This window comes from Engystomops pustulosus, chromosome 1 (assembly GCF_040894005.1).
Source record: "Engystomops pustulosus chromosome 1, aEngPut4.maternal, whole genome shotgun sequence".
NCBI lineage: Eukaryota > Metazoa > Chordata > Amphibia > Anura > Leptodactylidae > Engystomops > Engystomops pustulosus.
The window spans coordinates 31,425,064-31,441,359 of NC_092411.1; the positions used below are offsets into that span (position 1 = coordinate 31,425,064).

General features: G+C 41.0%; 1 protein-coding gene across 2 annotated transcripts in view; it reads left to right on the forward strand.

Annotated features, from left to right (window-relative positions):
* The window catches only part of IPO11 (importin 11), a 315,892-nt gene that overhangs the window by 249,806 nt on the left and 49,790 nt on the right, over positions 1–16,296 (forward strand). For both annotated transcript variants that reach the window (XM_072136983.1, XM_072136974.1), the window contains exon 29: positions 8,267–8,357. In XM_072136983.1, coding sequence (XP_071993084.1) covers positions 8,267–8,357 — 91 coding nt within the window. The remainder of the gene's footprint in view (positions 1–8,266; positions 8,358–16,296) is intronic.

Genomic DNA, 16,296 nt, shown 5'->3' on the forward strand with positions numbered 1-16,296 from the left:
CGGCTACCGTTTGTTTCTTATATGAGGAAAGAATAAGACTGATAAATTGAAGAGTCATCTTTAAACATCTTATGACATGTCTTTGGGGATATGTCAGGAGATGTCATAGCTCACGGACATCTGTCTTCACTCACAGCCCGCTACTGAGACATGGGCCATGGCACTATGTGGAGCTCCGTGCCCCTTTGTCATAACTCGGAGAGTCCTTATCTGTGACTCAAGTTGACATGTCTTGCCATTGAATCGAGTGAAGTGGAAGTCACCCGCTGCAGTAGCAGGGACCTGTAAAAGACATGACAATGCCTATGGCTTGGTATATTGAAAGCAAATATTTTTCTATAAAAATTATTCTAAAAATATTTTATGTAAATATTTTACTATTAGCTTTGTTTCTCAGAAGAAAAGCATAAACAGATGACTATTGGCGATAGGGGGTATTTCAGATTTCCCACATTCGACTTGCTACCTTCTCCATGCAACATCTCGCCTTCTGGGTTAAGGATGACTCTGAGAAAGCAATCACCCCAGAACTACACAGAAAGACCTTGTCAAGACAGTTTCTGGCATAAAATGTGTGACAAAATTTAGCAAGGGATTTGAATTTCTGTTGGGAGAGATGTGGCTGATCTTTTTTTGGACCTGTATGGCAAAAGGAACCAATTTATGTCCTAAATGAACCAATTATGTCCCCTGTTTTTCTACATATGAATAATAACGATGTCATTTAATGAAGATCAACTTCAAGTTGCAGGTTTCCAATGTAAAATTAAGAGAAGTTCCAAGTATAATGTATTATTTTTTTATCAAAATTCATCATTGATATTGAGCCCCCATTGGATCTTATGTCTGGGTGTAGCTGCATACTCTGCACACCTTTATAACTTTGTGCTGACTTTTTTCATTTTCCAGTAGCAATCTTTGGTAGGAAGATTGTAATTATCCATCCAAAAATCCAACAGAAATTAAAACTCCTCACATCTATTGTATTTTATCTAATGTAATGTCCTTCTTCTTCCTCCAAACACAGCCAGTAGAGTTGATACCAAAAAGTTCTATTTTTGTCTCATCTAACCACATCATCTTCTTCCCTGCCTCCACTGGATCATCCAGATTGTCATGGGTGAACTTCAAACGGACCTGGGCATATGCTGCCATGAGTAGGGGGACCTTGCGTGCCCTGTGGGATTAGTTCTGGGTTGATTGATGATCTTTCTCAGAACCATCCTTACCCCACAAGGCGAGATGTTGCATGGAGCCCCAGACATCTCGGCTGATCGCATAGAAGGTAGCAAGTCATGGTGGGTCGAATGTGGGAAATTAATCATCAGCTTTGTAAGATGAAGTATCAGGAGGCCTCTGCTCTGGAATACAGTTCTACATTACGTCCTTCCTGGTGTAGAATTGGGCTATTAACTGGACCATTCAGGCCTGAATGATTGCAGGTTACAGCTTGTGCACAGGGCAAGAACGTCCCTCTATGTCCAACTCAGTTACTGGACATGCCTCCCTTCACACCCCACCGTGCCCACTTGGCGTGGAGTTTGCATAAAGGGGCAAAGGGCAGCACACTAGGAATTATGTACAAACTGATAAAAGACCCCAATATTTATTTGTACAGACAACAAGGAGGAATCGTGAACACATTGAAAAATAAAAGCATAAAACATATTACTGAAATTTTTTTTTTTTTGTGCAATGAATACAATTCCTTTACACAAAACTGAAAATTCTGTATTTTTTTCATCATACAACTTTATTTTTTTATTTTTTAATTTCTATCACCATAGTCCTGACCTCACATAGGCAACTAGCGAGCTGTGTCTTGCTTGAGAACAATCAATAAACCTTATTACATTCGTAGGTTGCCTGTGTTTTCTAGAACACTGGTTTATCTGGCAGAATGGATGGATGCCTCTGTTTTATCTAGGTGATGGGTACAACTTTTAATGAGCTTTTCTGCAGCGTGTTCCTCCCAGAGCCCCTTGATCTCCGCTGTCTTTCTAGCGTTACCCCTCCGTTGTGTTTTACTGGTAATTGGCGAACAATGTGTGACACGGAATATGCACGTATGCAGATTACCATATGTAATCTAATGATAACGTCTAGTAGGTAGCAGTTCAGGGAGATAGCAATGTTATTTGTATGCCCGATGGAAGTCGTCGTCTATCATATGTCACACAGATGTTTAGCCACAGGCAGTTTTCTGCTTAATGCATACAAATTCAGGTGCATTGTGGGTATAACTTTAAGCGTTCCATGAAAATGAAATGGATTTTTCAAACTTTTGCTACCGTAAATTGCACTGAAATGAAGCCAAGGCCCGCGATACATTGTAAGATGGTTTGTTCAACCGTGATAGCGGAATATAAACTAAGACTAATTAGAATGGAGGGAGGACACACGTGGAAAATTAAATAGGATTTAGTGTAGCAGAGGTATTAACCGGGGATGTGGGTAGTAATGCTAAGTTCTGTGTACAGGTAGATAGAAAACTGAATGACATACCATAACTAGGTTTAAAAGTAAAGGGTTTGCTTTGTTATGAAAAAAAACTACGGGCGGCCCCCGAGTTACATACAGGATCAGTTCTTTAGGTTTGTTCTTAAGCTGAATTTGTATGTAAGTCGCAATTGTATATTTTATATTTCTAGCTCCAGACAAATGTTTGTTTGTTTTTTGTCCCTGTGACAATTGGATTTCCAAAATTTGGTACTGCCATGGAAACAAGGATTAAGCTGCAGTCATAAGTTCCACTTTGACTCCATTTAGAAACGGAATGAAAGCATGCGGTGCGTGGCCTGATCGTATATGCGTTTCTCTGGAAACGCATGTGATTGATAACCATCACCCGGTGCCTTGTATTTAAATGATACAAGAGTGCTGAGTACTGACCGCGTGCATTGTCATTGATGCATACGCATACAGCTTTAATTACAGACACCTTTATTACAGCTGATCAATGATCAATGGTCACAGTGGCCAGAAATGTCTGTTTGAAAGTCGGGTGTCCTTAAGTCGGGACTGCCTGTACTGATAAAATGCTGAGGAGTAAGAATGCCTTAAAGGAAATCTACCAGCACCTTAAATCAAAATGAAACAACACATACGACTGCCCTTTTCTTCATCCTGATCCTGGCGATTGTCTTCTTTATTCTTGACACGCGCCAGGTGCGCCTGAAAAAAACACTTATAAAAAGCAGAAGTCCAGCGCTTCGGGCTGCTAATTATTCACACACCCTGCGTGCATCTATCATGCATGAGGTGCATGAAGTGCACAATAAGGTGCCTTAGGGTAGTCTTGTTTATGAAGTGATGACTACCACAACTTTACCCTTAGGCCCCTTTCATACAGACGTTGTGGGGAGGTATATTCAACTGCAAATATACGTCCACATAGACGGCTATGCTGCCCTGGCCTTGTCATGGTGACCACATATGTGGCACCATGCCGTGCATGAGAAAAAGAGCATGCGCTATTTTTTCTGTGTTTGTGGTCAGGCACCATGTATCGCTATGGAGAGGATAGGAGAGGGGTGAACGCGGCTATGGCCGGACGAGCATACGGCAGTGTGAAAGTAGCCTCAGATGGAGGCTTACCTGTAAGGCTTTATGTTATGAAGGAGGTGGTCCACCCCTGAAATACATCCTCTTTAAATCAATGAATACAATCTGTTGAATATTTATTGTGGACTCCCCTTTGGCGCCAATCGAGCTGCAAACATTTCCTACTAGCGGTCTTTTGAAATGGATGCGTTAGGTATCTGTCAGGGGGGTTTCACTTCTCAAAGTGAAGCCACTTTCAATGTGCCTGATCCATACTGTCATAATAAGATCTCTAAGATGTCTCTGTATTTATCAATCTGTTGTTTTAAAGTTTTTTTTTTTAAATCCTATGATGATCACTGCCGGGTGTATATACAGTGCAGGGAATTCTCTGTTTCATGCGTAACATCATGTCTGATGAAGAGAACTAGTATTCTCCAAAGCTCACCATCGAATATACTCAGTTAGCCTCAAAAAGGTATCGCCTGATTTCTTCACTCTTCTTCTGCTCTCCATGGCTAACACGGTACAAATCTACACTACAGGCGGTCCCCTACTTAAGAACACTCGACTTACATACGACCCCTAGTTACAAACGGACCACTGGATATTGGTAATTTATTGTACTTTATTCCTAGGCTACAATAATCAGCTATAACAGTTATCACAGGTGTCTGTAATGAAGCTTTATCATTAATCCTGATTCTTATGACAATCCAACATTTTTAAAATCCAATTGTCACAGAGACCAAAAAAAGTTGTGGCTGGGATTACAATGATAAAATATACAGTTCCGACTTACATACAAATTCAACTTAAGAACAAACCTACAGACCCTATCTTGTATGTAACCCGGGGACTGCCTGGTACTAGCAGCCTGGTCCATTGAAACAGACCCAGTGCTGGCCCGATCTTACGTACCGAACACAGTGCAGTGGATGGGAGTCCTTGCATCATAGAGATATATCATGCAAGGACACCCTGTTCGCCACCTGAATAACAGCTCAGATAAGCTGTAATAAGATTCTGGGAGTATAAGATTATTGGTTAGTATTCTCTGCATAGTCTAGTCCTTCTTCGTGTGATGATGGAAGGCGTATAGATGAAAACTCAGTTGGAAAAAATATATATTGTTATAAGTTTATAAGGAGCGGGGAACATATGGAACACTAGAAATGCTACGGTTTTGGGATAATTGCAGAGCACATCCATCAGCTTCACAGCCTATTTGCATGGACATCTGTATCTGTATTACCCGGAGTGCAGCTCTGAATTTATATTACAGCTCAGCCATCCATGACTCCTAGAGACCTGATTTTTTTTTGTGGAATCCCTATAAACTTGTGTTAAACGTAACCTATCTGCATACTTATCTCCTGACAGATCAGTGAGTGGGATTGTCAGTCGGTTGTTTAGTTATCTATCTGTATCCTAGTTTCCAAGCTAAAAATATTGATCGTATATTGTTCCTCAATATCAGATTATTGGGGATACAACACTCAGCAACCCCATAGATCAACTGCTCTATGCAAGGTAAATCAAATTTGTTAGTGCTCGACAACCTTGAAAATGTATTTGCATATTTCCCAGAATCCCTTAGTGGAGCGGCAATGTCTACAAGGCGGCCTAAGTGGCAAAGCCTCCGTATGGATAACTCCCTGACCTTAGTCAAAAGCTCTTACTCCCTGACCAAACCACATTGACAAACCAGAATCAGTTCCTTCTGGAATAGATATATTGGTTTGGCTTTAATCCCACATCATGTCATTAGGCTTCCTGTACATCATTTCCCATTTGACTGATATGTCTTGAAATTAGACATATTGGACACCATTCAGTCCAAAATCCTCAGCATAGGTCAGTATTTTTTAGCCCTAAATAGCCCTTTTAAGTCTATGTTCATATTTTTTATTTTCTCCATTGTATGGATACATCAGGAGAATTCCCAATGTATCCATACTCCAGGGGGCTGCAGTTTATCCCACTCATTCTTTAGGATATGTCCTCTAGTTCATCCCGCCATCAGGGTGAGGAGGAGCGAACATCGACATCAGTCAGTGATTTGACGCCGCCGATGTTCAGAGCCTCTCCTGTGTGATACATAACTGACCATATTTGGAGTTGCATCACTGGGACACACCCACAACGTATGCCCAGCAGAGGTCAGAGATGGATGCCATACAATGCATCCCTCATAGGATATCATGGACTCCACTGAGGGTATAGTGCCTTCTGCAGCATTAAGCAGGATGATATAGTGCAGTCTTCTGCACTTTTTCATCTAGTGTATAGGCAACATATACTAAGCAGACAGAAGCAAAAAGGATATGGACTTGTTCAGCATGTCCCAAAACGAGGAATTTTTTTTTTCTTACAATTGAGAATTAAACATAATTGCATTTTAGGGCCATTAAATCCACCCATATCTGATTATTTAAGTGTGTTGCCCTTAGTCTACAAATAAAATGATGTGAAGCTTCATCTGTCAATATATTAGGAGATATTTCAGTGCAGATGAATTTAGCTCAGTGTTCTCATTTATATATCCTCCCTGAAGACTTCATTATAGCGTCCGGAGTGGATGTCATGTTTGCAGGATATTTATAGAAGCTGCTTTACATCACTTTTCTTTACTAGCCAATTATACATAAAGATGATTAGTGAGATGTTATTCACTTCACCAAATTGACAGTAAATGTAATAACATGTGCCAGTTCCTACTAGTCATGTTTCTTATTTTTTCTATATGTTAGTATTTAACCTCAGATTAGGCATTTAATGGGATATTATACCCCATATTCATTAAGAGGGACATTGTATTCCTGAAGTAGGGCATCCATGGGAAGCTGTGGCCAGCAGTACAGTACAGTACAGCTTCCCCGCAGCATAGTATTACACATCATATAGCCACATGAGACACTGGCCATGTAATACATGAACAAGCTGTATCCATGCTATTGGCTACAGTCACTTATAGGGGCATATTTATCATACATCAGTGCCCCCTTGTTGTGCCGGATACATCAAGAGGCTCAGCCCCTTCAATGTATCTGGCCTGCTGCGTTGCCTCTGGGCAAAACTATGCCAGGTCCAACCTAAAGTTTGCTGTTTTTTCAAAAGAGCGTGCACACTTCGGCGTTAACCCCCCTGTGCCCCTTCCTCCTACGCCTCTACACGCCCACATGGCGTGGAGGTGGCTTATTCACTATTTTAAACGCAAATGTTTGCACTGCGCAAGAATTTGCGATTATTTCACTGCTTCTACGCCAGGGCAGACATCACTGCTTAAAGCATAACCATCATTTCAGATGATTTCTCTACAGACTGCTAAGTGCCCCTTAGTTACAATGTTATTTCTACATTGCTATGGCAAATTTGTCTACAGGATTGTAGACAGGTCTTTCTCTCCTCTTTTCCTCTGCTGTGTACACAGCTGTGAGTGATCGTTAACCCTTTCTGCTCTCTCTCTTGCTGTAGTATGCTATGAGCACTGTATTCAAACATCAAGCTGAAAGTGAAGGGGTTAATCCTCCCATCTCAGAGCTGTATATGTAAACATACATATTATACGTGAGCTCATACTGCCTCCATGGACAGGCACTGTACAGGCTGGAAAACCATGGAATACGGGAGGGAGTAGCTTGATTTTTTATTTTTTTCCCAGTTTTTGGTGGTAAAATTAGGTACCTTGGCTTATACTCAAGTATATATGGTACTATAGGGGCTGGTAGGCTATATACTACGGGGGATTGCTGGCTATATGCTATAGGCTTATACTCGAGTCAATAGGTTTTCCCAGGTTTTTTGTGTGTTAAAATTATGGGTCTCGTCTTATACTCAGGTCGGCTTATACTCAAGTATATACGGCACGGTAAATACTTGGTGGGAGCTCCTTTTGTATGAATGATGGCATCAATGTGACGTGGCACGGAGGGATCAGCTGATGGCACTGCAGAGGTGTTATGGAAGCCCACGTTGTGTGATACTAGCTTTCAGCTTGTCTACATTGTTGGATCTGGTGTCTCTCATCTTCCTCTTGTCAATACCCTGTATATTATCTATAGGGTTAAGGTGAGCTGGGCAATCAAGCACAGTGATGCTGGGGTTATTTAACCAGGTATTGGTACTTTAGGCTGTGTAAACAGATGCCAAGTCCCCCTGGAAAATTATAATTTCATCTCCATAAAGCTTGTCAGCAGAGGGAAGAATGGAGTGCTCTAAAATGTCCTGGTACACGGCTGTGCTGACTTTGGTCTTGATAAAACCTATTGGATCTACACCAGCAGATGACATGCCCCCCCCCCCCAAACCAACACTGATTGTGTTTTTCCAATGGACATTGTTCCAGATATCCAGTGGTTTGTTCTCATGTGCTACCATGTTTTTTGTATGAGTATCCTGGATGTCCACTTCTGAAAGTTTTCAACTTTCTTGAATGTTTTCTACTTATGTCTCAGTTTATGGGTCAGCATCTGATGCCTGGTTTCTTTTTACATTTGCATCTGAGCCTTTGTTCATAGGATGTGAATGAATTGCATTCTTGAATTAATTGGAAGAAAATGCATCACCAAACACACACACATTTGTGGAACAAGCCAAAAGTGTTGTGCCTTTGATAGAGTTTACCACCTGGTAGCCATGTGTGATATATATTATTTGTTATTATTGTTAGTAGGCCATTATTATGTTGAAGAATGTCTAATTTTCCATCTTTTGTTTTCAGTTGCCTGTTAATGTCGCAAAATGAACCCCAAGATATTCAGCTGAATGAAGATGAGGAGCCCCCTACTGAACAGGACAAGAGGAAAAGAATGGTATGTACATAAAATGCACGTAATTACATATATATACAATTACATGTTATCTCATGGATACGTTAAGAAGCAATATTATGCTTCACTTCAAGTGTGTCGCCACCACGGTAATAAATAGACCCTCCAATGACCTCAGGTTCTGAGAAATCAATATGCCCCAAATATCCAGTAGAAGACAATGGTCTGACCCTGACCGTCACAAGGGACGACAGATTGAATGCTAAAAGGGGTTGACCACTTTGTCAATATAAAGAGTCACTAATAGGCATTTTCATATATTCTTCAGACGTTTTTGTGAAGCACCTTGCCATCTAAGTTGTCTTCACAGAAGACTCTGTTTCTTATGTCCAGAAGATAACCGTGATTACCACGTTCTTCAGTACCTACCACCAAATGTACTATGCTTACACCTATTCCCTTCCTCAACTCTGGTCCTGGATGACCAGGAAACCAGGTGCAGCAGTGGTAGGTGTTGGTATAGGGATCTTCTGAGCCTTTTTAGCACCCTGTCTGTCTGCAGCAGATGAGACGTTACATATACAGATTATTTGCCTGTGATATTTATAGACATGCTTGTTTGGGTGCATTTACGCTGTTCTATTGTATTGGCAGCCTGTTGGTGTTATCTTAATAATGACATATTTGTTATAAATCTAAAGAAGTTGTTTTATTTTTAACCAAACTTACATCCGAGCATGTTCCTGACAATATTAGTGTTCAAGCAGATCTCCTGACAGCTGATGTTACTAAACACATTCAGAGACGTGTTGCTGCTTTGTTCTTTTTTTAATCCTTTGAATTATTAGTTTACAGGATATCAGTGCAATTTTTACTTAGTCGAATTACATCAAGCTTTCTGAATTGTGTTTAAGATTTAGGTGTCTAAAAGACACATTCCTCATTTTTATGATGAGCTTCATCCACCTTTAAGGGTCTTCCAGTAATTTTGTAAAGTCCTTGTTGGGTTGTGGCATTTACGTACCCTGCTACGGTACCCTGTTCCTTCATTGTGTCTCCTGGTCTTTTTTGCTGTTGTCTGGAAAAGAAGTGTGTGCGGTCCTGGAATCGTTATGTGGCATAATCACATCACATGTCCCTGGGCCTACCAAGGGCTGGATGGGTCCTCTAAATACTGACACTTCCAGCAGTATCAATGAGCAGAACTAGAGTCGCAACGCTGAAATGTAGAAAGTGGTTTACATACATAAAAGAATAAGGTATAATAAACCACAACTACATAGGGACCTTTTGGTACAGAGAAAGGACTCTGGCCAGGAAGGCTTACAATCTACTTTGGGAATGGTAAAAGAGACAATAGTTGAGTGTAGAAGCTATTTTGGTGATGGTAAAGCGGCAGCGTTATCAATGGTTGTAGACCTTTCCACAGAAGTAGATTTTCAAATTTTTATCATAAGATTGTGGGGACAGAGTAAGGTGTTGGGGTAGCAATGCGTTGTGAGGGAGACATGAGACAAATCAAGATGAGAGTGGGAAAAACAGATAAGGGAAGAGAAGGAGATTACTCTGTCACTCCAGTAATTCTAGTTTTGGACCTTAACGGTCATCTACCACCAGATTTAGGGACAGTGTTTCTCCCACCCTTATGCAGGTCCGCTGGACCGAATAAAGTACTTTATAAAAATTTGCAAATGAGCCGATATGATAAAATATGCACGCCCCCATCATCATCATTAATTCGACCGGCTACAAGTGCTGCAGCCAGTCGGTAAAGTCACCCAGCTGTCTGCAAATCTCGCGCCTGCACGTGAGCACTACACCTTGCTCACCAGGCCTGAGACCAGTGCGGCATCATCAGTGATGATGGTCATCGGATGGAGTCAGGAGGTGCGCGGCTGCCAGTAACCCGAGCGCTCCGGCTCATTAGCATATTGTATTATGTACTTTATTCGGGATAGCGGACCTGCATTGATATGGGAAAAACACTGGCCCTTAACCCCTAAGGTATCGAGCATGGCTTTTGTGACAGTCTACCACCGCTAAAACTGGTGGTAGATGTCCTTTAAGTTTCAGGGCGTCACAGAACCTGCTTCATCCAAAGAGAGGTCTTCTAAGACTCAGGATGTCAATTCTGTTTTCTGGGGGACGTCATTTTCTGTGTTGTCCTTTGGTCTGAGGGGCTTGGGGAATATATGAGGAAAGATAAGTATAGAAGGTTTGGAGATTGCATCAGAGAAGATTTGTGATGTGGTTGGGTTGGTGTTGGATGAAGGAGTCCTGCTGTTTATGGATATGTAAGCTGAAATTGAAGACTGAAAAATTCTCTGAGTAATGAGGAACCAGGAATTTCTGTGGATTGGCTTGGGATCGGAGTTGACTGGTGGATTAAAGGCACAATTTTAGATGAGAGGCCACAGAGAAAGATGTTTGTGTAATCAAGACAGAAGATTAGAATTGCCTTTTTGTTGACTGTTGATCTGTAAATAGCGAATAAGAAAAGAAGGTGGTAAGGGGATGGATGGGGGTTTATAAATAAAGGGATTGCATGGGAAAGCACATGTCAAATTTTGCTGTACATTTTTGTAAAAATGTAGTTTTTGCCTTTTGTTGTAAGCCCCGAAAGCACGGCACAAGTCTATACAAACAAAATCTAATGTTCTCTACCTCGCGGATTCCCTGCTGTCTGATCTCATCACGAGCCGTAGAGAAGAAGCTCCTGCAGGCTACATCATTGAGGATTGATAAAACCATCAGTTTCAGATGTTGAGATGTAGAACATTTAACCTGCAAAACATTTCTTCAATCCCCGGAAGGAGATGCAGGAACCCCTCAGAGCGAGTCATTTTCCTCTCACGCCTGTGCCTTAATAGCGCCTTTAACCCTCGTACTAATTTCCTAGCGTCAGTCATCTTCTTTAGTCAGGGTCTTACAAATCTGCACACTCGAGGATCCAGCTGAATATCGAACTCCACTGCAATTACGCACCCGGGCTGAAGTTTACTAATCATCACTTTCCGACTTCTTCTTCTCAATGTTAATTAGAACCATTCCCATTTTGGGGGCTTTAAGTAACATACTGCTGAGAGGCTTGTACCTAATGTAGCAATTGCGCCATTCTTGTACTCGGCTTGCAGTAGGCACCGCTCGTTCTAAGCCTTGTTTGTGTAGGAAGACGCCAAGGCTGTTTGAGAACCGTTTAATTAGGGCAAATGTGAAAATGAATAGTTTTTAATGAGTTGAATATTGGAAAAACATTAATAGATGCAAATGGTGGAATTTGTCGCTCTGAGCTGTTTTCTTAAGCTACCGAGGCCATAAATGTACGGTATCTGGCGTCAGCATAGCTGCGAACCATATATAGATATTAATGGCAGGGCTCCCTAAATAAGACGTGACATGCGGCTGCTGCTGGGAAATACATCATCCTATGGCTGAGCTTGCGTGGGACCTGCAGGACTGTAAATTAGATTGATTACTTGCTGATTGTGGGATTTGTCAATCAACATTATAAATGTCATGGAGTAATTATCTGTTGCAGTCTGTTGATATCAACCTATGAGTTGCACATATTGCTTCCATCTCGACTGGTCCGTAATGGGGAGATTATAAGAGGAAAATTAGTCTATGATACAAATTAGATTTCCTCAGCTGTATACCTTTCAGCAAATTGTTATATGAAGAGCTGGACAATGATCTGTTGGCTCTTGATCAGAGAGTTGGTCATGCAATCTCACTATACTAAACATTACAGGGGTTTAAAATTAATATGGAAACCACCCAGGGGGGTAAACACATACTTACCCCACTTCAGCTTCCTTTTTTTTGTCACTCCAGTACTTCTGGTTGGGGGCCTCAAATTTTAGGGTGTCATAGGACCTTCTTGGACAAAGAATGTCACTCCTGTGTTCCAGCAGACTACATTACTTGTGGTTTCCCTGGTTCGAGGAGGACAATCATTGGATGAAGCAGCTCCAGAAATTTGAGGCACCAGAGCAACAGAGGAACTGTGAATTGGAATGATGTAAGATATATATATAGAGAAAGGCTCCAGGCTTTGGGAGCCGAAACGTAGCTTGGCACATGTTGGAATAAAACAGTATGTTTTTGATCACAATCGATCTCGGAGTGCTAACATTCTTTCTTCACTTATATCTTGGATGAACTGAGGTCCTGGTTCTGGTAAGTGCACCTGAGTGGTATTTATTTTTTGAGTGCTGCTACATATATTTTTACTATATATACATACACATATATAACTCTAAATTATTTCTTTAAAGGTAACCTATCAGTACAACTTTCCTATATTGTTACTATTGTTCTTCCTGTTCAGCCACCGTGAAGAGAATTCCTGAGGGAGGAATGAGCTGATTTCTCCAACTTTTCAAGCATGGGGAATAATGATATAGGGATAGTTGTACTGCTGAATAATAGCTGTTTTCAAAGATTGGTTTAGTTTAGGGGGGGTTATTTAACTATACAGGTTCCCTTTAATTACTGTTCTCAATGGGAGAGATTTATCAAACGTGTGGCAAAGTAGAACAGTGCAGAGTTAGACTAGACAGACTTCTGTTGCATTAGAGTTATCACTGTGTCTGATGCTGGGTGCCAAATCTAGTGCAGTTTGAGACATACTTTGCACCTATCTAATAGTTAGTCTAGATTACACCAGAAAACTACAGAAGAATTTTTGTGCATTTTTTGGTATTCTTTTTCCTGTCAAGCCACGCTCTCTTTCCTCTTAAGCCATGCACCTTTTCGCAATACTAGTTGGAAAATATATAATCCCTTGCCTTACTCTTCATTGTCCCTCATCCAGTTTAATTTATCTATTGTCTTATGTATATTTGGAAACACAATTGTGTTCCAGGAAATGTGACATCCGATATTTGTTTCCTAGAGAATTTGTGCTGATATTTTTCTATTGGAAGCGTGATGCCATTACATGTCAATTTCATACGGCTGTTAGATAATCTAGAAGATCATAGCGGTGGCGGAGAGGAGTTGGAGTGTATTATGTTATTGTCAACAGAAGATGATTCCTCTCATAAAATAAGTTTATTGAGAATAACAGGGAAGCTTCTGTTGTTCAGGAGGGGTAGATGGTAAATCAATACCACCATATACAGGTATGCATGAGTGTGCCAGGGATCAATACTCACAGGCTAGTGACACATCTGTATGACTCCGGCCTAGAAAGAAAAAAATTGCTTTGTGGTTTTTTTCAATTCAATTATATTCTGTATAGTTATACACCGGGCCATTATATAACACATTCAGCAAGCAGATACACCGAACACAAACTGAAGCAAAATTCGAGGTGCCATTATTCATTTCTAATTTCCTTCAAAGATTCTTCTTCTTCCTTAAAATTCTTAACCCTCTAGTTTACAGGACAGGGCTAAGCTGATTATTATTGCCTATAGCAACCAATTTAATCTGGATTGGTTAGAACTGGAAATTGATTGACCACTAGGGGCAACATAGACCACCGCTCCATTCAAGAAGGAGAATGAGACAGAGACCTGTAGACCGCCATTCTCATAATGGATTCACCTCCTAAGGGCATGTTGAAAATACCTGTGATTGGACAACCCCTTTAAATGTGTATGACTGCCCCTGCAAAACAATTGCTCACCGTCATTTACACCATCATGAATCTACTAATACGTATGGCTACCTATAAATCATCTGCCTACTTTAAACTAATATATGTGTCCTTATGGGTATTGCAGATCATCTAATGTGTAAGATGCTATCCAAACTTGGCCATGACTGTAGATGTTGTGGTTATAAAGAGCAAGCAGTATGATTTTATCTGCATCTAGAGTTGCCTGTTTGCTATTTTGTTTGTGTGAGATGCTTGCTTTGTTCAATCGCGCATCAATGTGTAGACACTTTTTTGGTCAACTTCTATCTATACTGAATGGACACTTCCACATAACTCCTTCTTATAGAGAGATAGCTTTATATTAAATTAAAGGTGTTGTCCATGGTCAAAAATTTTTTCCCGCTATTGGCCCCAGCTGGTGTAATATTGATAAAGAAGTTATACTTATCTATATAAGTCTTTACCTCAGGTCTAGGTAGGTGTCTCCTGTCCGGGCCAGCATCTTTTGATATGAAGTTACCTCCGGTCTAGTAAGACGCTGCCTTACACCACGGCATCTGTTATGTCGTAAGTAGAGAGGTGTCTCCTGACACCACCATCATCTGCTCTAGTGAAGTGCCTTTTGTCAACGCTGGTATCTGTTGGTATGGTGTTACCTCCTGTCTAGCGTGGTGCCTCTTGTCACCTCGGTCATCTTTTCATAAGTCGTTACCTCTTGTCTCCTGACGCCACCATCATCTGTTGCTATGTTGTTACCTCTGGTCTAGGTAGGTGCCTTCTTTTGCCAAGGAATCAGCTGGTATGTCATTACTTTTGGTCTAGTGAAGTGCCTTCTGTCATGCTGGTATTTGTTGGCCTTATGTCACCTCTGGCATCTTTTGGTATGCCCTTACCTCGAGTTGGGTGATGCGCTGGTATCTGTTGTTATGCCAATACCTATAGTCTAGCGAGGTGCCTCTTGGCACCGCCATTGACTATTGGTATGTTGTTACCTCTGTTCTAGCGTGCCTAGATGTGGCTTCTTTCGCATAGGTATCTGTTGGTATGTCGTTATCTTTGGTCTAGCATGTTGCATTCTGTTGCTGCCAGTATCTAGAGCCTCCAGTCTAGTATGGCTCCTTCTGCAGTGGTGTCATAGAGATGTTTGAAGCGACCTCACCTCACATCCTTTGTATATATACCACCAGAGTAGAGCTGTTAAAGCAGGTGACATGCTTAAGGACTGAAATACGTATACATTTTGAAATTATTTTTATACCACCTGTTGCCTCCTGGAAAAAAATTATGAACTTTTGCCCCTTTGCGAAGACCACAAAATCTACCCCATATTAGAAGTAGCTGTGCTATAACAATCCTCCACCAGCAAGAACCCCCAATCACAAAATTGCCTTATAGCTGAATCATAAAAACTAATTTCTTACAAAGCTGTTACGATTTTATAGAATTTATTGTGTGGGTTTTTGCCCCAACATAACGCAGTATCGGAACTTGGCCGGGCTGTAGACACATCTTGTTTGTTTTCTTCCCATTCCTTAGATAAATCTCTATTGACGGGTCGGTAATGGGTTAATCTTTATTTGCAGCTTGTGGCTAGCAGCTCCTGGCATAGGTATTACCATCACCTTACTCCCGTCTAGGCTTTGTAATGCGGCCCTGGCTGTTTAGGGTTTCTTACATATAGCCGGCTAATTAAATGAATTTGTCATAAAGCGTTTACCTGGTAACTAAATTCCATTACAGGATCTCACATTGTGCGGGAGAAAGACTTAGAAGGGGTTTATGTCTTCCCTGCCGAGGTGCTTCTTTCATTAAAGTAAATTGCAATTAAATCATAAGTTAGACCTGATCATTGTAAAATATGTCAGCCTGCGTTTCTTCCTAATAACGCCTCCTGTCAGTCCCCGAGTGACGTTTTGACTGGTGAAGTTTAATGAGAACCTTTCTCAATGATTGTTTGATATGGGATCTGCATTTATTTTCCCCTGTATTTTGATTTCCGCTACCGCCGAGCATCACTGGAGCGACACAAAGGAAAAGATCAAAATGTACGTTATTGTGATGCCGAGCGCCGCTCTAATTCTGGGGCAGGTGGGAGCCGGACCGCTCTTACTGTTCAGGTTTATTAGGTTTATTTCAGAAGAACTAAGATGGAATGGAAAAACTGTAACTTTCTTTACATGTAATGGAAGTGCAATGTATGGGAAAGACTTTTCTACTTCACCCTCCCAGGATTAAAGACTGTTAGTTTTAACAGTTAGCAGGGGATATTAAAAAAAAAATCAAGAAATTACTGTATTTTTTAGACTTGAATACATCTTAATATAAGACGACGCTTACAGCAAACACAGCTCTCCTACATTCATTCACTCACTC